We start from the raw sequence: 23,639 nt of genomic DNA, 5'->3' as shown, positions 1-23,639 counted from the left end.
AACCAATGGCTGCTTCTTTTCTCCATCAGTGTTTCTGTGTCTCCTGTACACACACCGTTAGCACTGTACCTTAGCGCTATACCTTAGTGCTATACATTAGCACTATACACTAGCGCTATACCTTAGCAATGAGTCCCCTCAGTTGAGCTGCCTGACATCCATGGGCACTGTTCCCTCAGCTGGAGTCTGAGCCGTGCAAATGGCCACCCCCATACAGGTTAGGCATAGAACACACAATTGTCTCAGCCTTCCTTGTGAAAAATGGGGGTGTCCCCACTATTTCATCAATAGAAACACGGGCTTTCCTTTTGTGGGTTTCATTAAGACAGAGTTGGAGACTGAGATGGAATTTAGCTTTTGTAAAGATAGATGGCATTTTATGTGGAAACATGATTGGTAAACGATATCTATAAAATTTTAACCTTAGGATGGTCAATAAAGTCTATTAGAAGACTCATAGAAGAATGAGAAGATGGGCCCTGCTCATACTTTTCTGAGCTTTGAATAGACTGGGGAAGGGAGGCTTTGCACCCATTTGTCGTTGTTCTACAGTACGTGAGAACCCATCAAACAGCCCTCGGGGTGATGGATTAGCTCCAGATCCTATACATTTTGACACAGCTGGACTCCTGGTCCTCTATTTTAGCTGGCTGGCATGTTCCTTTGTATTCTGGTGGCTGTGGTTTCCTTTTGTTTGTGAAGGGCAGTGCTCAGGAAAAGTGATAGTTTAATTTGGGAGTGAATGGAGGAGGTGACTACCAGGGACCCGGTGGACACTGAGCTGCAGAGGCCCAGACTTTCCCCCATGAGTGGACCCTAACTGTTACGGCTGTGAACTCAGTAGAGGACCAGTGTGACATGAACAATAAAAGACCCAGAGACTGATATTGGGGTTCGAGCTTCAAGCTGAAGATCAGAAAAGCTCTTACCTCTCTACCGCAGGCTGAGAGGCTGATTCTCTCCATGAGCTCTCACTAAGCCACAGACGGCTGCCTCTCCTCGCTGTGGCTGGAGAATTCAATGCCTTCCTGTCCTCGGCGTGGTTGGAGAATGAATGCCAGCTCTGAGACCCTGTTTCTGTCTTAAATACCTCTCATGAGTCCTGGGATTGAAGGTGTGTGCCACCACTGCCTGGCTTCTATGGCTAACTAGTCTGGCTGCTTTGCTATTTTGCTCTCCAGTGGCTTTAATAAACAATATATCACCACAGACCAGGTATGTCCTCCATCTGGACTAGGAAGTTGGGTGAACACCGGAACTCAGTGAGAATGAGAAGGCCGCAGCCTCCTGCTGGGGAGGGTCAGTGTGTAAGCATACACCATACACGTGAGGCCTAGAGGCAGATGGTTTGTGGGACTCAGAGCACAGCAGCAATGCATTTAGCAGAGCCTCAGAATAAATCCAAGTGCTGTTTTCAAGGTCTTGTTTTTCCTCAGGCTCACCTTTATTTATTTTTAATAGTTTGTCTATCATTTGAAAACTAGACAAAACTAAGGAATCGTTGTCATAGATTTTAGCTTCTTGGTCAATAAAGACTTCCCAGAAGTGTGCGTGGTCTCAGTGGGAGAACCATTAGGTGAAAGAATTAATTTAGTTTATTACCACAGCACACCCCCCTCCATTTATTTATGAGGGTTTTTTTGTGAGATGTAGGAAGAATTTTCCACAGTTGTTTCCCCAGAACCAGGCTGCTATGAGATTCCCCTCTGTCAGGAAGTTCTCAGAGACACCCAGAGTGGTGTTCTGGAAAAGCCTCTCCTGACTTCCATGATATTTTGTTGTTGTTTGTGCGTTTGAGCTTGAGTGTAGATTTTAAGTTTTAGCCTACTGATTGCAGGGAACAAGTAGATCATACTGCTAATTAGCCTGTATGAAAGTTCGTTTGCACTGCTGAGAGACAGTTGCTGGCCTCTCGCTTCTGCTCATCTCAAGAGGGAGCCGTTAACTACCCTTCGCCTCAGACCATCTTTGCAGGGAAAAGCTAATGACCTTGGAAGAGGAAGCTAATGTCTCCCTCTAGGACAAAAGGCAGATTTGCTAATTATCCTGTATAATAAAGACAATGTCCCCCTTCAGGAGCAAAGTAAGGCCTGCTCACCTCACAGCTCCTCTTAAAGATCCGTGTTCCCGAAGCTCAGAACCACCAGCTGCCTGCTGCCACTCACGCAGGGTGGCACTCAACCGAGCGCTCCCTCTTCTCCCTGAGCTTGCTAGGGCACAATGCCCTGTCTCCATGAGTCCATTGTCTTCTGCCAGCATCTGTGATGGAGTGGCAGATGAAGTAGACAGCTTGCAAGCTAGACAAAGCCTTGGATCCCTCCCAAGTCTTGCCAGTTACACTGTAGAAAAGTCACCACTCACAAACACTGGTAGAGAATGTGCTGGGACTATACATAATGTACAGAGTTGGAATTTTTCTATGGCAGTTTTCTAATATCATTTGAATTAACAGAATTTTCTAAATCTTTAAATGCGGACTATTGTCTACAAACATCTACCACCAGTAATAAGGGTTTTTGACTTTTATATGGCTGAGTTTCATATAGTGTTAGAACAATTCTGTGATTTGTTATCTAAGTGTCTACCAGTAGCTTTCTGCAAGCTAAGAAAAACTATACTTTCCATGTATCTGTATATGAAAAACATCCTCAATGTTTCTGCCAACTCAGCTCTTTTGAGGGAACTACGTTATGTTAGAGATAAGAATTTTTTTTCCTTATGCCTGCAAAGGGCAGTAGCAGGCAGCCCGGTCTGTTTCACAGGGTCAGCCATGTCCTTCAAACCTTTTGTTTAAGAGGTCAGTTGTTATTTTAATTTTTTTCCCAATATCCCCCTGTTGACCTTGAAGGATTTGTAGCATTTCAAATGGCTTCTGTGATGGTTTGAATAGGAGTGGCCCCAATGGGCACATATACTGAAATGTGTGGTCATTAGGCAGTGTCACTACCTGATAGTTATTAGGAGGCTGTGGCCTCATTGGAGAAATTGTTTCACTTAGGGTGTGGGCTTTGGTGTTTCAAAAGCTCAAGCCAGACCCAGTCTTTCTCTCTCATCCTGCTGCCTGAGGGTCCAGATGTAGATCTCTCAACTTCTCCAGTGCCTTCTCTGTCTGCCCACTGCCAGGCTTCCTGGCCTGATGACAAAGGACTGAACCTCTGAAATTATAAGCAAGCTAAAAATTAAATGCTTCCATTTATAAGCATTGCCATGGTAGAACACTGACTAAGATGGTATCCAATGTTCAGAAAAGCAATCAGCCATATAGTTCCTATGATGAAGCAGTGAGGACCTGGACTCCTGCATCGGACTCTGCCGGCACCCTGAACTTGAACCGAGGTTCCAGAGTGTACCTGCACACCCATTTAGTTCACTGAGGTGCTTAACGGGTTCTCTGCGACAGTGCTGCCCTGGGTCAGATAAATACAGGTTAACTAGAAGCTTGATTCCAGCTTCAGACTGAACACAGGAGGTGGGTACCCTTCCCAAGCAGTTCTTAGACACCTCAGAGTTAGGGTCTTCAGGCGGTGGACCCAGTGAAGACTCCTCAGGCTTCACGCAGGAGAGAACAAACTCAAGTGCTGTCATTAAATGTTTAAGGTTTCCACTTAGTAATTAATACTGCAGATTTTCATTTGATAAAATAAATTCAATGCCTATCTGTAACATGCATTCTTCCCGCCAGCCTCTTGGGTCCCACCGCTGTCTCAGCCCCCAAATAACACACAAGACACTATATTAATTATGAAGCTGTTGGCCGTTTGTTTGGTTTCTTATCGGCTAGCTCTGACTTATTATTAACCCACAACTGCTAATCTGAGTGCTTATACATGGTCTTCTCTTACCGGAGAAAAGGTCCGGACCTCTTACTCCTTCAATGTCCTACATCATGACTGCCTGTGCCTCTGTTTCCCAGAATCCTCCTCGACTCCTAGTCCCACCTATCTTGCTTCCCTATTGGCCAGCAGTGCTTCATTTAATAAACCAGCAAGACAACAGAAGGACTTCCCCATCACCTATCCTATGCCAGGTTTTATTAAGATAGAAAAACAATAAAGCCGTTTTGCTAATTTCCAAGATTACTTTTCTTATTGATGCAGCAAAATAGCTGGAAAAAAGCAACCTAAGATGGAAGAGTATGCCCCGGTGTACAGTCTGAGGGGAAGCCCTTGGCAGTGGACAAGTTGTGGTTGCAGGAGTCTGAAACAGTTGGTCACATCGTAACCACACAGTTAAGGAGCAGCAGTCAAGGAGGTCCTCAACTTGCTTTGTCCCTTTGATTCAGCCTGAACCTCAACTCATGGAGTGGTGCCAGCCATACTTAGGATGTGTCTCCTAGGTAATGCTAGATGGGTCCTGTCAGCCAAGCGATCAATATCAGCTGTCACGGTGCTTGTGACCCTGAGTCCTCTGGCTCTCAGATCCTTTATTCGGTTCACATGCTCCTGTTTGTTGTAAGGCTACCTGCATGGTGACCATGCGGAGAAGGCCTGGGCTTGTCTGGGATGCTCGGGGTATTGCTGACCAGTTAGTTCTGCACCAGACAAGGCTGTTCTTTCCTTCCAAAAGTCCATGGTGATTTATTCCCAACTCATATCCAATGGCAGATTTCTTCTCTTACCCACCAGTGATTGTTTACTGCAAACAATGTCTTGGAAGGGATAAATAACCAGGCAGCGCCCATATGCGTAATGACCTTTTCCCTCATTCTTCCAGGAATTTTTCTTTAAATGCGGAGCGCACCCAACCTCTGACAAGGACACGTCTGTCGCTTTGTACCTGATCACCAGTAACCGCCGCAGCATCGCCTGCATAGCGTGCACAGATGTCAGGTAAGGCCCTCGGGGGCAGGCCGTTGGTCAGTGCCCTGCCTTCCAGCCTCATTCCCCCGGCAGACCTCCCTCGGACACCTCACCCTGTGCACATTGATCTTGGGGATGCCACCAAATCTGAGCATATCTCACTGTGGTAAGATTATTTATAGTGCCAATTACTTCATTAGTCAAGCAGTCAGATATGAGCTCTCAACTGTGTGAGATAAAATATCTGAAAATAGTGTAATCTTAGTTCATCCAGAAATGTAAACTCGCTAATATCAATAAGCTTTAAAATATGATGTTAACATTAGGAATGGAATAACAATTTATGAAAACCACTTTTTCCTGCAAGGCTATTTTATTTTAAATTATCTCTTCCATACGTTTGAGTTATCTCACATAACTGTCTGTATTTGTGTTGGGGCTTCTCATGTATTCCTCTAGCCAAAATGAAGTCACACAGTTGATTCTGGGCCCAGTTATCTCAAACCCAGTGAATACAAGAGAAGGGGGATGTGGAGACAGTGTCAGAGGGAAGGGAGAAACATGGAGGTGAACTCTGGGTTAGGAGTTAAGGTCAGGTAAAAGAAGCTGAACCTCTGGGATCTGCAGAGTAAGCTGCAGAGAGGGGAAGTCTGACTCATTGCCGATTCAGAAAAGAAAGAAGGCAGCTTCAGGTGTCCTCAGAGGTTTGTCAGAAGCTCAGATTGCAAAGGGGGGACGCAGTCCTGACTAGGAAGAGTGTTTTAATCAAATGCTAAAACGGGCAGAATAAAATCCCCAAACCTGTTGTTCCGTGCTCTGAGGCAAACAGACATTTCAGTGTTGCCTCTCCTCGTCGGCCTTTGGGACTTAATGAGACAGGCCTTTGAATTTACCTTATGGTTTCATAGATGGTGTCAGTACTCCTGGTTTGGTAGTCCCATCCTTTTCACATTGACTAAAAGAAGCCTGAACACTTTAGCAACAACCGTTGGCTGAACTTGTCTCCACCACATTTCCCCTGCTCCAAGTGCTTAGTCGCCGCTCTGGCAGGAAACGCCACAACAGTGCCCACAAACTGCCGTGTTTCACCTGCCTTTGGCGAGGTCAATGTCTGTACACGGAAAATACTTTCAAGGGCATAACAATGCTTCCGGTGTTTCAGGAAGGAGTGAGACAGTTCTACAAATGAGGGCTCACCTTCTCTGATAACAACAAGTAATTAAAATCACCTTTTGAGGTTTCAAAGGAAAAAAAATCAAAACATTTTTCTGCAGGTTGTGTACAGCCTACCAGGCAGCATTGACGTGGATGGAGTTAGAAATCGAGTGAGGGGGACATGGAGAGATGGTCCAGTGTTTAAGAGTCTTTGTGCTCTTCCGAAGGACCTGAGTCCAGTTCCCAGCACGCAAAGCAGACAGCTCACAACAACCCACAACTCTAGTGCCAAGAGATCTGGAACCCATTTCTAGCCCCTGAGGGTACCTGAACACACATGTGATATACACACACGCACGCACGCACGCATGCACACATATACTCACACACAAACACACGCACGCACGCACGCGCACATATACTCACACACAAACACACGCACGCACGCACACATATACTCACACACAAACACACACACGCACGCACGCACACATATACTCACACACAAACACACACGCGCACGCACGCATGCACACATATACTCACACACAAACACACACGCGCACGCATGCACACATATACTCACACACAAACACACACATGCACGCACGCGCACACACAATACTCACTCACACACGTGCACACAAATAAAAATAAGGAGAAAGAGGCTCATGTTGCCTCGGGAGCACCTGCCTCCCAACCCCTTTGTATTAATGACAGATGACTATCTATAGGATAAAGTTAGCCACCTCCAAGATACTTGGGGAATTAAGTATTGGAAAAATTATTTTGCTAAAATACTTTTTTCTTACTATTATTCTACATTATTTAATGGATATAAGCAACCATTCAGTCTGATTCCAGAGTGTGCATAGATAGCCAGCCGCTTGGCTGAAGGAAGTCTCTCCTGTAACCCGAGGGAGACCTTGAATGAAGGATGGAGAAAAGAAGTTTGATAGGGACATACTGTACTTTGGTTACCACTGTACCCCAGCCCCCTTAACAAGATTTTATTTGGGGGAAGAGAGGTGGCCCAGCTTGTAAGTTAACTAAGTTGTGTCAATACCAGGAGCCCACAGTGGAAGAAGAGAGCCAGCTCCCACAGTTTTCCTCTGTCCTCCACATTCATTCAGGTCATGGTGTGCATGAACACGTGTGTGCACTAGAGTATACACACACACACACACACACACACACACACACACACACCAATAAATGAATCTTCACAAGGAGATTACATTCAAACATGGAGTGATGATCATATTGTCTGACTAGGCACCAGGTCTTGGGTCAAAGCTAAAGAAGCCATACTGTTCAAGAATGAACTCACTGGCTTCTCGTTTTCACCTAAGCTCAGGGTTGTGAGACATGTACAGGCTGGTGTCGACAGTTTCAAATTCTTCCTGCATACTTGCAAACTGCTTTTCTCAAACTACACTCTTACAGCTGTGACTTTCTGTGTTTTGGGGGCATGGGCTCTCCAGCATGTTTTCCTTCTCTGGGTGTGTTCTCAGTTTTGTCCTGACATTGATAAAGGAAGTAGCTTTGTCACAAATACTTGACTTTCTAAAATGGTAAGTGGACTCAAGCTGATCTTATTTGCATGGGCATATTTTTTGTTGTTGTTGTTGTAAGAAAACAATTCCAAACTTTCTCAGCATAGAACCTTTCCCCCCACGCCAGCCCTACCTCTGGCCTATCTTTGTAGTACAGGGTTTTGTCTTTTACATTTGTGTTTGACCCTGACCCTGACCCTAAATCATGATTGATTCCTGTGGACTTTACTTAAATTTTTTACATATCTTGGAGGTAAAACAAAAGTCATAATCAAATACAGACTTAAACAGGTTTGCTTTTCTACTTGTATTTCACAGTTGCTTGTTTCATCTTTGTGCTGGTTGTGTATCATCAATGGAGTTAGACATTTAGCAGTATGGAAAAGAAGAAATCCCTATCTGCCACTGTTGCTCCCAAGACTATGAAGCTAACCTGTGCATATTGTCCCCTTCACTCATCTTTGCTGCACTTTCAATGTTGAAGGCAAAGTCAAAGGCAGCCATATTTACACAGCCAAAACTTAACCTGCCAGAACACACTAGAAAAAGCAGTCCAGGACATTAAATCCAAGAAGTGGTACTACTTTGGGACTTCTACAATTAGGACTTGTTGTTTTGGTGTCATTGTCATTTAATCATAAGTACTTTCATAACTTTATTCAGATCCATCTTAAAATCCACCCACTCACTGAAGCAAAGCTACCATGGATTGCATACTGAAAAGATTTCCTCAGGCCTGGAGATTAGTGGAGATTTATCTCCAAGCCCATTTGCACTTGTTCCTTGTGACAGGGATTAATGCTCATTTGACAGTGTTCCGGGAGCTTTCTTTCTCTCACACAGGGATCTTCATGGCATTCCCTTTGGATCCATCCGTTTTGTCTTCAGCTTCTCTGTTCGTGGCTTCTTTTGGTTAGACAGTACTTTGCAATACTTTGTACGTCAAGATGGAATTCCTTGTTCTACTTATCTTAAAGCACTCTATAGAAGCCTTAACCAATGGAACCCTTTCTTAACTAAGATTTCATCCAGGATCTCAGGCCACGTCCACTCACATCAGACTACTGCTTTATTTCTTGTGGCTTATTTCAGCCAGGCACTCTTTCTGCAATGAAAACCTGATGAGAGCCTTCGCACCCCCAGCCTTTGGGCCATCATCTGCAGTCATGGAGCTGTGTGGTTCTCCTTTGGGTGCCCAGTAGTATGCCTATTGCCATGCGATGAACGAAGCCAGGGCCAAAACGCCCTCAGGAACACGTGGGAAGAAGTGTCTTTATTGTATTCGCGTTATCTTGAATGGAGGGCAAGAGCAAATGGCATGATGTAATGGGTGGAGAACACCATATCTGTGTCACAGCAATTAGGTACGTGCTACAGCGCAGAGTGGACCAAAGAGGAGAGCTCAAAGACGCCTCATCCAGCTTGAGTCAGGCTCCCTCCCACTGAGCACTGCCCCTCATGAGAGTAGATCCCATGTCTTCTCTTTTGTTTGTTTAACTATGGGTTGCTCTCGTGTGTCTGCATGCATGTCTATGTGTAGTTGTGTGCATCTGTGTGCAGGTGGCCCCAGAAGTCAGAAGAGGGCGATAGAGCTCTCGGAGTTGGAGTTCTGGGTCAGTATGAACCACCTGCTATGAGTGTGGAGTTGAACTCCTGTCCCCGGCAAGAGCATTCACTAAGTGCCCAACCACAATGAAGCTCTTTCCAACCCCCAATGCTGGCACTTCAGTGATTCTTTCTTGAGAAAGCAGGGCACACCCCACTCTGACACAACCTGGTTAGGGAGCTTCTCCAGCGTGTTGTCAAAGCACACCAGCCGACATTCTGGGTCACCTGATTGCCATGCAGCTCTTAATGACCACGGGCTTCCCGGTTTCAGCCCTCGAAAGTCACTTGGGTTTTCGTTTTAATCGAAGAGAATTGAAGCTAAGGTCTTTAAAGTCTGACCTCTGATAATGACAGAAGGTGTTCAGACAGCTATCTAACTAACTGAAGTCCATGTAGCCTGCATTGATTTTTCTCCTGCCTCTCCTCATTCTCACTCGCAGGGTCCAGGTTTACACTGAGTGAAAGACAAGTCTCCCTGAAATGCTGAACGGTGGCTTTGCATGGAGAAGGGCAAAAGTAGTCAAGTCGGGATCAGAGGCAGGAAAAAGCCAGCTACAGCTCCAGGCGTTCTTGCCTCTGTGGGTGGTGGGAGCTGGAGAGGGCGGGGCTGCCTTTTGGTGTGTGGGCTCCATGACACCGCACGCTGCTCTAGGGCGAGTGCAAACGTGTCTCACGTACAAACGTACTTATCCTCTCTGCAATGTCCAGCGCTGGCCCTTGCCTCAGAAGGGTTTAACATCTGCTGGCTACGATTACAGTGAGTGGTCCACAGCACAAGAAAGGGCACACTCTTTTTATAGAGAATGTCGGTGTCTGTGTATGCATGGATACCCCTGTGTATGTATTTACCTACACATGGGAGCCGGAAGACAGCCTTGGGGGTAGTTCCTCAGACACCATCCACCATCTGAAAAAAAGCCAGATGTTTCTGACCACCCTGAGGTTTTCCAGGTAGCCTGGGCTACCTGACCAGGATACCCCAGAGAATCTGTGTTCCCCCACTTCCCGAGTGCTGGGATTATAAGCTTGCAAGTCTTCTCTTTTAAGTACTATTCCTTTTTATCTGTGCATGTATGTCTGTATACTACATGTGAGCCTGGTGCCCATGGCATCTAGAAGAGGGCATCAGATCCCCTGAAGATCACAAACCATTTATGTGGGTTCTGAGGTTTGAACTCAGGTCCTCACGCTTTCAAGGAAATGGTTTACCATCTAAGCTTTCTCATTAGCCTTTAATGTTCTAACAAAAGGAGGAGGAGGAGGAGGAGGAGAAAGAGAAAGAGGAGGAGGAGGAGAAAGAGGAAGAGGAAGAGGAGGAGGAAGAGGAGAAAAGAAGAAGAAGAAGAAGAAGAAGAAGAAGAAGAAGAAGAAGAAGAAGAAGAAGAAGAAGAAGAAGAAGAAGAAGAAGAAGAAGAAGAAGAAGAAGAAGAAGAAGAAGAAGAAGAAGAAGAAGAAGAAGAAGAAGAAGAAGAAGAAGAAGAAGAAGAAGAAGAAGAAGAAGAAGAAGAAGAAGAAGAAGAACAAACAAATATACAAACAGTCCCAGTCCCAATCTTTTCTGGATGTAATGGGATTCTCCAGCCATCAATTAAATAAAACAATGAATAAGCAAGAGGTCCAAGTGGAATATTTAGGAGCTGGTAGGGGTAAAGGAAAATCCAATTTTGAAGTGTGAGCCATAAGAGACAGATCACTCAGTCATATTGTTTGGGGTCAGTTCCTTATGAAAGCACAGAAGAAATATTTTATCTACATTGATACTTTGAAATGTGAACCATGTCAGTTTTAATGCCAGCCAGTGACCTTCCGTTCTCCTGCAGTGAACCCCGTAGGTCTCAGATGGGAGCAGCAGCATCCTCGGGGCTTCCTGGGGATGTTAAAGGTGCCTGTGCATGAAATTCACAGGGCTTAACTTTTCATTTCACCATCGCTGCAGGTGCTCAGCAGCCCCGCTGGCAAAGGGAAGGTAATACTGCAAATCCTCCCGGACCAATTTTGTATCCATTAAGGTCAACCTTGCATGTTGTAACCGTCTGGATTTTAAGCAGTTAGTTTTCCATTGATGGATGTTAAGGAAAAGGCAGCTACATTCCGGAAGCATCCAAGGGGCCCTTGTTTGACTTTGCTAGCTTTCGTGGTTTAGTCTTAACGTCCATTTTCAATAGAGTGAAATACTCATGCAATCTTTAAATGGCTGTTTTTCACTTTAAAAAAAAAGGAAAATATTACATGCTCTGTGCATTTATTTGATTGCAATTTATTCTGTTAATTAGCAATAAGATATAAGCTAGTTTGGCAGGAAGAAGCTAGTTTCCACTATAAATGTTAGTGTTGCTTCATACCTGCAGACAGAAAATTTAAGCTGCCAAAGTAGACCGCTCACTCGTCACTATTAGGGCCAGCCCGAGACCTCCGAAAGTCAAGCTGTCACCCTGGTGACAGCAGTACAGACCTCCACGTCACAGTCCTCCTCCCCAGCCTGAGCTGAAATGTAGTCTGTGCTATCTCCAGACCACACACGGCTGTTGGCATGCGTGCCCAGCCCACACCCATACGTGTGCCAGGCTGATCTGCCGTCATACAGGTGTGCTCCACAAGGCAAGAGAAGACCCAACAACTGTTAACATGTCCTACTGCTCGCATCCCTGGGCATTTTGTTAACATGTCCTACTGCTCGCATCCCTGGGCATTTTGTTAACATGTCCTACTGCTCGCATCCCTGGGCATTTTGTTAACATGTCCTACTGCTAGCATCCCTGGGCATTTTGTTAACATGTTCTACTGCTAGCATCCGAGGGCATTTTGTATCCACACACATCTTACCACCTGCCAAAAGATGAATGTTACACGTATTTTAAACAGGAGGGAAAATAAGGCAGAAAGAGCTATTTCTCCCATTTTGTATGGTGGACGAGGGAGGATCAATATTAGGCTCGATGATAATTCTGACACCAAATTGCACATCCTTCACCTTCTTAGTATATGTGCTGAATACAGTCATTGCCTCAAGGACATAATATCGGAGCTGGAGAGATGGCTCAGAGGTTAAGAATATTGGTTTTTCTTCCAGAGGACCTGAGTTCAATTCCCAGCAACCACATGGTAGCTCACAACCATCTGTAATGAGATCTGGCGCCCTCTTCTGGCCTGCGGGCATACAGACAGACCTGTATACATAATAAATAAATTAATTAAAAAAAAGAAAATGATATCACCACTTGTTGGGAAGGAAAAGAACTGGAAGATGGAGCTGTACCAAAGTTTAGACATGAGCAGGAATGTTGGCAAAGTCACTGTAGAGCTGCTGTTTTAGTTTCCCTGCTGTCAGTAAGTCAGCTGCTATTCAGGGCATGGAAGACCATTCCAGCCTAGGGCTTCTCTGCGCGGTCGCTGCCTTCAGGAGAACAGCCGATACCCTGGTACGGAAGAGACAGAACAGAACAAGTCTTGTTAGCGGGTTTCTTTCTTCCTCCTCTGTCCCACTGGGGTAGCTGACCTCAGTGGCAGTGCTGCCCACATCCAGGGCAGGTCCTCATCCCCTAGTTAACCACAAAGCCTTCACAGACACACCCAGAGATGTGCTCGATTCCTCTCCTAGAGGGCCTCGTGATTCCAACAAGTTGACCAAACTAATCATCACATAGTACCCACCATAAAAGTTGTCACCACAGGCCCTAAACTCCCACCATGAATGTGGACATGAGGGGTCCTGAGGTCCCACAGGGTGGAGATCAAGGACCCTGCAGTGGATTGAGAAAAGCCCAGGTGAAACTCATTCGTTTGTCTCCATTGACACTATGAAGGTATCCAAACGCAGCATGGAGGGGGTAAGCAGGTACAAGCCCCATAGCAGTGGGTTTTGCACGACATCGGCCAGCTATGAAGAGCTCAGGGAATCTAAGGGACTTCAACTGTCAGTAAGAAAAAGGAGACAACATGTGAACAGGATCTTCATGAGAAGTTGTTACCCAAGTGACCTAGAAGCTTATGAAATGAGACACGCAAATTCAATTCACTGCGTGAAACTGCATGCAGCATGGTTAGCAAGCACCTATGCAACACAGAGAAATCCAATACTTCCATGTCCTCCTTTAACTTGTTACCATGGGAACACTAATAAGTAACTGTCACAACAGTCATGTTAATAAATAGTTCCAGAACAATTAATAAGTGACAGAAGCAGCTCTGTAGCCAAAGCTGCCTGGTGACTTTACTGTCACTCTGTGATGGCTGACTCAGCTTTGCCCCTTCTCCTTGGTCTTGGGTCACTGATTTTTTCCTCCAAGGGACAGAGGGGAGGGTGATTGTGAGAAAGGGGTGGAAATGGAAAGGGCTAGTGAGAATTATGGCAACCAGAAAAAGATAGCCTTCATGAATTTTCTGCCTCCTTCAACTTGAAATGTGGCTACATTCATTCCACAGTGCTGAAATGCAAGAAGAAATCAATAACGTCTCCTACATGTCTACAAATCACACTTGTCTCTCTTCACTAACCCAGGTTACTCTCAGTGATGCCCCTGACCACTGGGATTTGGGGTAGTCCCTGTGTTGGTAGTCGTGATCTGAGTTAGAACACAGGGTGACATGTGTTTCCTCTTTGTTCTCCATGTTCATTGCTGGGAGTCCCCAGTGACAGTAAAGTATGAGAGCTTGAGTAGGAGAAGGAAACCGCCTCCCTAGGAGGCAAGGGATCTAAATTTTGTGTTCTTTCTTTCGCTGACTAATTTTTTTAGCCCCTGTTATGAACAAGATGCTTTATCCCCACCAAGGAAGATTGACTTTCTGTCCCCAACCAGCCACAGTTCTCATTGTCCCAGCTCTAACCATTTTGCTAACAGTGACTAATCCCCATTCCACACAACACCTTTCACATTTCGGGTAAATTTCTTCTTCTGGTGAGGACTCCTCCAGATTTCTCACCTATAGAAACGTAGCAAGATATGTACAGTTAGTTAATCCACGTGTTACAGACACGTATTATTGTGTGTGTAACCCTCAGCTATCCCCTAAATTCTTAAGTTATCACTATATAATTTGTCCCCCAGCAGAAGAGGAAAGAGCCTGTGTCTCTGCTTCTTGCTCCTCCCATTTCTGTTTTCCTTCTTTGTCTCCCCAATAAGGTTTATGCATGTCGGTGAGTTGCTTCCAGTGTCCTTACCAACTCCCAGTATAGGCATGGAGCATAGGAGTCAATAGCACCAACCTTGAAGACTGTAGGCACAAAATTCTGCTGCTCACTGCTTCTCTCTCTGCTTAGTAAGAAGGTTAAATCATACTTCATCATTGTGAGGATTGAGTCAACACACAGCGCATACTCAGGAGAATGTCTGGAGTTCTATAACAATGAGCTACAACCAGCACACCCAAACTTGCACATTCTCTGTCAAACAGCCTTAGCAACAGTTATATATACCTGAAGCCCTAGACTAGGACCGCGAAGCTCATGTGCCCTGTTGGCAAAGGTTCCCTGGCTGTGCAGATAATAAAACAGGAAACAGATGGCGCCAGGCTGGAGTGGCGGATATAAAACTTTCTTCCTGAAGTTATCAGCACTTGGTGGCCTAATTAGGGACAATTTGGTCACTCTGACCCCATTTCCTAAATTTGATTTGTTACTGAGCTGGTAATAATATTAAACAAGATAATTAATGTGAACAGATTGAAATTTTTAAATATCTAGTGTAATATCAGCAATGATGTCTATCATTCATTCTTCTCTTGAGAAGCTGTCATGAACAGTCCTTTCAGAGTTGAGGCATTGATCCACCTGGGACTAACTAACTGTGTGTATCAGCTCGGAGGAAATACTGCAACAGGGAGGGAGCAGGTTCCTGGAGGCACCTGTGCTCTAACATTAATGGGAGGAATAATGTCGGCTAATAATTGCTTAAGACATAACTGGGAGACAAATTGGGCCTTAGTGACCCGAAATGTGCTTGGGAAAGAGAAGCTTTCCTGGGTAGGGTCACTTTAGACATTTTAATAAGGCTTTAATTTCTTAAGCGCTATGAAAGCTGGAGAGGGGACCTGTGATGGGCTGAGCTCTCCACATCCAGGATCCAGACGGAACTGGAATCTGAAATTGGTGTGTAAGGTTTTACCTTGCTCATGGGAACCACTGTCTGGGAAAGGAAGGGATGCGGGCTGGATATCTGGCCCTTCTCTCTGAGGCACTGTGGACTTATTCCCGTGGCCATACTGATTGGGCTGCCATTAAGCAGCTATGTAGAAACCTGCCACTCTGGTGGTTGGACTAGCTGGCAACTAGATGCTGCTTGGATTGAGTGTGATTTCCAGGTAAACTGACTATTATGTATTTATTGTCTGTAGACTGCTCGCTTTAATGGCCCTCTCACAAAGGGTTCTATTGAATGTTTGACTTTAAATATAAACTTAGAGGATTTATTTACATAATACCAGGAATGCTAGCATTTCCATCCATATAAGTGCAAACATTGCCCTGCTTATATTTTATTTATTATTTGCTTGTATTATCATTTATTGATGTAGTAGCCTTTTTTACTGGAGTGTTTCAAGTGTTGGGTATCAATGTAGTAAGTTATTACTGTTTTTCCTTTCTGCCTTCATGGCGATGTCCTTATAAATACTGAGCTACTAATGGAACTTACTTGTGGTGTAGTCCATGGCTTAAGAGTTTCTTTGTTTTAAACATCGGTTATTGGATCATCCTACTTGCTGAGGAACATTAAAAAGAAGGAGTTTTCATCTTTATCATCATATTTATTCTCACACCATTATAAAGTTACATAAGATCTCACTAATTTGAGATGTCTCATAACCAGAAATTGTGATTTTTGTGACAGAAACTTTGGTCTTTTCTGGGGTGTCATGAGTACACAATGCCAGGAACATAGACAAACAAATGTGTCTTTCTACAGTGCCAGGAATTTTAGAATAACATTAAATTCACAAGGTTTAGCAGGGAAGCAATTCATCCTATCATCCCAGCTACTTTGGTAGCTTGGCCAAGGTAAATGTACACTCTTCTGTTCCAGTCTTAAATGCTAATATCAACTCTCATAGCAGACATAGCGAGGTGCACAGTAACTGTACCTACTGTGTTTCCATGTGCACGTGTAGTTTACAGAATAAGTGGACACTGCAGAGTCTGCAGAGTCCGGAAGCTTTGGGAAGCTGACTGAGAGTCTGTACTGATAGTGATCCAGGCCTGTGTTGGACCACAGTGGCTCATTAGAGTTGAGAAAAACATTTTATAATCCAGCCCGGACTCAAATCTAAGAGCAGGAAATGATGGGTTCATCTTGAAGTCCAGGCTAGAGAGGCAAGGAGTCCAGTAGGTTGCCTCAACAGCAGCGGGGAGAGCTGAGCCGAAGTCCCAGGGACAGCTCTACTTGTTGGTCCTTGATGCACAGCACCGCATGCCAGATGTTAGGTTTGTATGGGCCATACCATCGTCACGTTAGGTATCTATCATGGAATGGGGTCCAGTGAGGGAGTTGTGCCCTGTCCTCAGTACGATGCATATGATAACTTCTTAGCCCTGGTTTCCCAGATATTTTTTTTTTTTTTGGTTTTTATGAGACAGGGTTTCTCTGTATTGTTTTTGAGGCTGTCAGTCCAGCATGGCCTCGAACTCACAGAGATCCTGCCTCTGCCTCTGGAGTGCTGGGATTAAAGGCGTGTGCCACCACCGCCTGGCGTTTCCCAGATATTTTAATACATTCATGTGCCCCTACAGTCTCATTTCCCCCTTGAAAGTATTTACAGAGTGGCTCCTTTCTACTCCCAGGAGTGTCAATTAACAATCTGTGTCGGATGGATGTACCTGACAGATGATGTGGTCTGTGGGTGCCGTTCGTTTTATAACATCCTTCGGCTACTCTGTGATTACAAATTAATGTTTCATCATCCAAAACAGATAAGTAAAAGAAAGGAGCCCTAGAACATTCCAGCTCGCTTCCGGATAGTTTACCTCTCTAAAGCTAAACTGAGTCTCTTTTCAGTCTACCATCAGTTCTCACTTCCATCATCCTTGTCAACTGAGAGATATTAGTTTGATATTTATAAAAACCGTGGAATCATAACGAGCAAGATGGCTCATTGGAGGGGCTCTCTGACCTGCGCATGCCCTCCTTGGCTGCCCCCAATACAGCAGGTAAATAAATAAACTGCATATTATGATATAACAACACATCATCTTATAATAATATATTGTTGTAGAATACTATATAATGTGATCCTGGATTGGCTGGGAAAATGGCTCGGCAGTTAACATTGTGCACTGTTCTTGCAGGCAATTCAACTTCAGTTCCCAGCACTCATGTTGGGTGGCTCACAATCACCTACTACTCCGATCTGACACCCTCTTCTGCAGGCATCAGAGCTCACTTACACACACACACACACACACACACACACACACACACACACACACACAGAGAGAGAGAGAGAGAGAGAGAGAGAGAGAGAGAGAGAGACAGAGACAGAGACAGAGACAGAGACAGAGACAGAGACAGAGGCAGAGAGAATGAGATTTATATGTCTGGAATTTGTGATCATTTCTGCTACTCCCTGCAGACAGAAAGGCAACCAAACTCAGTGAGAACAAGGGCGGGGTCTTTTCTTCAGGTTTTGTAACCCTTTCCACTTTACAAGTTTCTGCTCTGGCTGACCTTGAGTCCCCACCAAAGCCAGTGTCTCTGCTTTGAGAAAGCCTCCAGGGCAACTTACTTTTTTTTCCCCCCCAAAGCCTAATTTCCTGAGTCTCTGGCTAAAGAGAGAGGTTAATAGTTTGGGGAGTTTGTTTACAGGCCATTAGAAACAATTAGCACATGGCTGAGACTAAAGCTGTCTGAAGAATGCAGGATGGCCCAGAAAGGAAGGGAGACTTTAAATGGCTATTTTTAGCACCTAATTAAGGCAGACTTGGAGATCCCAGCCTCCCTAGCCAGTCTGTTTCATATTTCAATTATCAAGAATTCTTCATTTCCTCCCACCTAAATTCTGACTCCGGTAATTTAAAGTGATAGTAACTTAAAATGCTATTTTTGGGTTCCTAGAATCAAGCTTGCGAATCGAGGCACCGCCCCTAAACTCAGTTCTCAGTATTCAGACTTCCTCGCCATTGCTCTTTGCTCCCTCAAATACATCCTGTCTACCCATGTCCCCTGGCCACCTGTCACCCAGGAGCTGTCCCTGGCTGAAAAGCAGAAAGACAGAGGACAGGAAAGGACATGACTGTCCTAGGTATCCTAGGGGAGAAGGCGTGTTGTGGATAAAGGGAGCCTGTAGGTAGAGGCAGGGGCATGGCAGAGTCCAGAGCAGAGGTGACCCTGGACCATGTGAGGAGAGGGAAAGCCAGGCCAAGAGGCCTGGAAGGTAAAAGGTGACAGAAGGGCCAGGTAAGCAAAATGGCTGGATTATCTAGGGAGGGGTGGCTGTAGGAAAGGCAGCCCAGCCCCCAGGCTGGAAGAGTTTAGGGTAAGGGTTGAGCATGCTACAGGAGGACCCTGTTGCACTAGGGGCTGAGGGATGCTGGGAGAACCTGGTGGCCAGGTTCTCCTTGATATGTTAAATAGACACCTCAGCCATTTGTCCCAGGTTTGAAATAAGCCCCATGCAGATTGTTGCTTCCGAGGCAACCTCCTTTTTTCAGCAGATCGGGGGAGGACGAGGGACTCTCAGCGCAACTCTAGACACCTTGATTTTTGTGCTAAGTCTCTTCTATGTAAACATTTGACTTCTCTCCAAGTGTTTGTCTTCTCAGTCCCTTTGCCTCCTCCATTTATATTCCCACAAGACTGGGCACACCCGAGGACTCCACACGATGGTGGAATTCGTTCATCTTTTCAGGGCCCCTCACCATGTGTCTTGATCTTGTAGTGACTTTTTTCTCTTCACTACTCTAGATGTAAAAATAACTTAGTGTACGGTGGGATCATTCTCATTTTCTGTTGTGTACTGCATTATTATTATTATTAATTAGTAGCAATAGATATGCTACTTATAGTCTACCTCTATTGTCTCCCTTGTATATAACTCGCACTGCATTTCAGAGTCTACGTTCCCTTCCCGTATGTTCTTTGAACGATTTTTATTCTTGTGTGTGTGGGGGACACCGCCACTCCCAAGTGTGCACTTGGGAGCACGGGAACAGGTGACAAGGTTGCTTCTCTCCTTCCTCCCCCGTGGAGACCCTGGGGGTGAGTTTAGGTCACCAGACTTGCTTGGCAAGCACTAGGCAGTGAATCGCCTATGGCGCCTGCCTCTCCTTCCCTTCTTTGAGCTAACAGTGCTTCCTCCTGAGAGAGGCACTTGCTGCTTCTCTTCCCCCTTCTTCCCCCTTGTGTGTGTAGGTGTTTTGCCCACACATATGTCTGTGCAGCCCCTGTGTGCCAGGGACTCTCACAAGAGGGAGATGGATTCCTTGGAACTGGAGTTACAGCCTGCTGTGAGCTACCCTGTGAGGCTGGGTGCCGAATCTAGAAAGAGCACCCAGTATGTTTAACCACAGATTTATCTCTCCAGCCCTGGTATTCTAACAAAAAAAAATGTTTGCACAGACATTGGTTGTCAGAGACAGAAGCCAACAGCTGAAGCGTACTAACATGTGTGTGTGTTAAGTAATATGTATTATTTAACTAATATATCAGCATTTACTAATTGTATATACTAATCATGCATTAGTGTATGCTAATATATAATATTTGGTAACGTTTCTCTATTACATCAGTATAGTATACTGAGTCCATTTCGTGTTGACATGTGTATATGGGTTTAGGGCTGACTGCTCCACACTGGATAACCTTCTAGGGGCTCATCCTTAGAGAAGAGAGGGCCATGAGTAAACACGGGGGAATGAAAGGAGAAGCAGATCACTGTACATGCGGACAGCTCTGTGTGTGACACCAGCCGCTGTGGTGTGTTGCGGGAGCCCTGGTGGCTTGGGGGCAGGGAGAATGATAATTTCCTAACCCTGTTCAAGAGGCAGAATCTGCTCAGTGACATTCCAGAAAAGGGAAACGTCAGGAAAGAAGCCACGCAGTAGACGGTTGATCCCAATGAAAGAGAGCACCTTCAGTTAAGACCCAGGCAGGTTTTAAGAATTTTTTAACGTTGACAGTTGGCTTAAGCCAAAGCAACAGTTTTCTTAGATAGCGATAAAGGCGCTATCAGAATTTATTAGTGAGGAAATGAAATGCAAATTATTAAACAATTGGAATGACATATTCAGAGATATTGTAAACCAGGAAACATGCTATCACTTGGACTTGCAACTTAACCTCACTCAACCTGAGTAACGACTCAGGGAGAGACCACAGGACACGAAACCAGTACCGTGTGGGCTTTCTATGAAGCAGGCACTCAGTACCGAGCCGTCTGAAGGGAGACCCGTGGGAAATGCACCGAGTAGACCTCCTGGAAATGAGGAACGCCACAGGAAGCAATTAGGAAGTAAGATGCCCAGGTGAACTTTCAGTAGTCTGGGAGGATGGAGGAGCAGCAGACAGTGCCACACTGTTAGCCGGGCTGCTGACAGCGAGTCTCTCTGCAAGGCCCTCTCACCTTCTGTTGGTGACAATGATGACAGCAATGACGATGTGTGATGCCTGCTCATGAGCTCCCAGGCCTTCACCTCCATAAAGATGTGAGTCAGGCCAGGCGGTGGTGGCGCACACCTTTAATCGCAGCACTCTGGAGGCAGAGGTATGTGGATCTCTGTGAGTTCGAGACCAGCCTGGTCTATAAGAGCTAGTTCCAGGACAGCCTCCAAAGCCGCGGAGAAACCCTGTCTTGACAAAAACAAAACAACAACAACAACCAAAAAAGGATATGAGCCAGGCAGGATGTGAGCCAGGCAGGACCGAGGTCAGAGCAGTGGGGAGACGTGTGATGAAAGGGTGTGTCGCAGCTGTCCTTTGTTGAGAAGGAGTCATGAACAGTGAGGCGGCCCGCACACCATTTACATCCATATATGTGAAGTGGTTACTTTATAATCAGTAAAATGCAGTTTAATTACTCTGAATTCATCTAGAAATGATCACATTTTACCACTATCGAGAATCCTGGGATGATTTTTCCAGAAAATTGACATAGTAGAAATACTGTGGAACAGAGCAACATCGAGGCTTCTCTTCTCAGCCCTCCATAGCTTCATGCTGCAACACAAAACTGAGTCTGTGAAAGTGTTACACCACAGACATCAGCAAATGCTCTGCATGATTACCCCTCCCCCACCGATACCTGGTTTTTAACATACCCAAAATGACCTGGCTCTGATGCATGGTAAGAAAAGGAAAACTAATTTTTTTCTTCTCTGTAGCCCCCATGTGTGTATTCACCCATCCCTCTCTCCCTTGTGTGTGTTGTGTACTTGTGTAGTATAAGAAACTATTGATGCGCCGCAGTCACCTTTACTGTTGTAGCTGTCTTCACCCGAGAGAGAACTGTCACCCATGGTGGTTGTGAGAACTCGGTCAAGCCACAAGCTTCTCTCTCAGTTAATTCATCTCAAACCATAGAGGAAGCTAGTCTTTCCTGACAGGTGAGCTTGCCTTTGAACCTCAGTGCTGACTGCTCTCCCACCAAGGACCCTCATGCCCAAAGAAACATCTCTAATATGATTCCAAGAGCAGGAACAGTTCTAGGTAAATGAGACGTGTTGTTTAATTTTGTTCTCCATTGACCAGATGTGGCCATCTTGGGTGACTGGAGACATCTGATCCATGCATGAGCTGGCTATATACAGCATCCTGGCCGTGATGTTAACACATTTCATTCTTTCTTTCATGTTACTAGAACACAAACACAGACACACACACACACACACACACACACACACACACACACACATCAAGAAACAGGATGGTCATTACTTTGAAGAAGATCTTCCTTTTGGGCCTCTGATAACTGAGATTTTTCTCCCAGTTCCGTTTCTCCTGCAGTAAATATATTTTCAACCTCATTTCTGGCCACTGGACTTTGAAGTCAATCTTGACATTTTCCACTATTGTGGTCATATACTCTGAGCAGTTTCCACTGACAATACAGACAAGTGTAATCTCCTTCATGTGTAACTTGGGGATGAAAGGTTATGTAGGAGATCTGTTTCTCTCCTTGCAGAAAGATAAGAATGCAAATAGCTCATTTCCTCTTGAGTTTGTAAATAAAGCATGTTTTCTATGTTCTTCTCAGCATTAAACAGGCTGGTAAGACTTAGCCTTTGCTTCTCTGCCTGGCTCAGAGAGAAGGTTATTTTTGTAACATGGATTTCCTAGCTATGGCAAAAATCGATCTTAGGATGCTTAGTTCTTCCTGTTATGACTGTGCTCATAAAGCTATGGTTTTGGACCTAATCGTATCCAAGTAGAGAACATTTTTCCCTACAGTCCTCTCCCTGCTCTCTCTGTGGCCCCAAGAATAAAGATTCAGTCTTTCCTTATGAAAAACTGGAGGCCAGGGGACATGGCAACACAAGGAGACAGGCACAGGAGAGACAGGCACACACACACACACACACACACACACACACACATACACACACGTGCACATGCACACACACATACACACACATGCACATGCGCACACACGCACGCACGCATGCACACACACGCACGCACGCATGCACACACACGCACGCACACACACACGCACACACATGCACACTCACACACACACAGAAAGCACAAAGGAGGAGATGGATCTTAATTCTGATGAATCTAAGATGGCTCACAAAGGACCCAAAATGCAGAGTGTATAGCCACTGTGTGTAGGACATCACTCCTGTGCCTCATAAAGCCTTTCAGAAAGGGTGTGCTGAAGAACTGGGGTGGGCGGAGCCTGGAGACCACTCAGAAAACCCTCCCCTCTCCCTCTCCATCTATGAGATTTTCATATTTCTTAATCTCCTATTTGCACAGTCTTAAGAACAATATGTTAGAATTATGCCAAAGCAGTAAGGAGAGCACAGAACATGACTGGAGCAGGTGTGGTGGACTCCTCTTTCCTGTAGGCTGTGGACCAGACCGGGAAACTCCTTCACTTCCCAGAGGCCCCCTACAAAACCGTAGAGTAGTTATTCCAGAGGTTAAATGCTTGCATTTCTCCAAGAACATTACCTGTATCCATCCATACTATGAGTCTCTAAAAGATACTTATTCATTTGTCAAATATGAGCAAGATAAGTAAAATAAATGAGAACTGTCATTTTCCTTCCCTACTAACCCAAAGCTTGGCACAAAATACATCAGTAGTGACTGATGAGCAACAACAAATGAGTTTTGAGATCCGTTCATCTCTCTCTTCTGACATAATCGTTTTATCCTTCCTGCTGTCTTCATAAAAGAGCCCCACATTGGCAGGAGCCTCATAGTATGTCTGTAATAAGCTGATGGACAGGGGACTTAATGGAAAACCACCAAGTTCACTCTTGAGGTTAATAAGCCCCAAATATCTTAACACTAAATGAAATCACTTTCTGCCTTAAGAAGATATATTTTTTAAGTTTGATGACATTTCAGCTGACTCAAGGGTGAGTAGC

At 45.1% G+C, this 23,639-nt stretch overlaps 1 protein-coding gene across 6 annotated transcripts in view; it reads left to right on the top strand.

Moving 5' to 3' along the window:
• The window catches only part of Prkn (parkin RBR E3 ubiquitin protein ligase), a 1,082,502-nt gene that overhangs the window by 581,103 nt on the left and 477,760 nt on the right, over positions 1-23,639 (top strand). For all 6 annotated transcript variants that reach the window (XM_040758175.1, XM_040758173.1, XM_040758174.1 and 3 more), the window contains one exon: positions 4,714-4,829. In XM_040758175.1, coding sequence (XP_040614109.1) covers positions 4,714-4,829 — 116 coding nt within the window. The remainder of the gene's footprint in view (positions 1-4,713; positions 4,830-23,639) is intronic.

Source organism: Mesocricetus auratus, unplaced genomic scaffold (genome assembly GCF_017639785.1).
Source record: "Mesocricetus auratus isolate SY011 unplaced genomic scaffold, BCM_Maur_2.0 Super-Scaffold_100018, whole genome shotgun sequence".
Taxonomy (NCBI): domain Eukaryota; kingdom Metazoa; phylum Chordata; class Mammalia; order Rodentia; family Cricetidae; genus Mesocricetus; species Mesocricetus auratus.
This window is presented reverse-complemented; position numbering and strand designations above follow the sequence as displayed.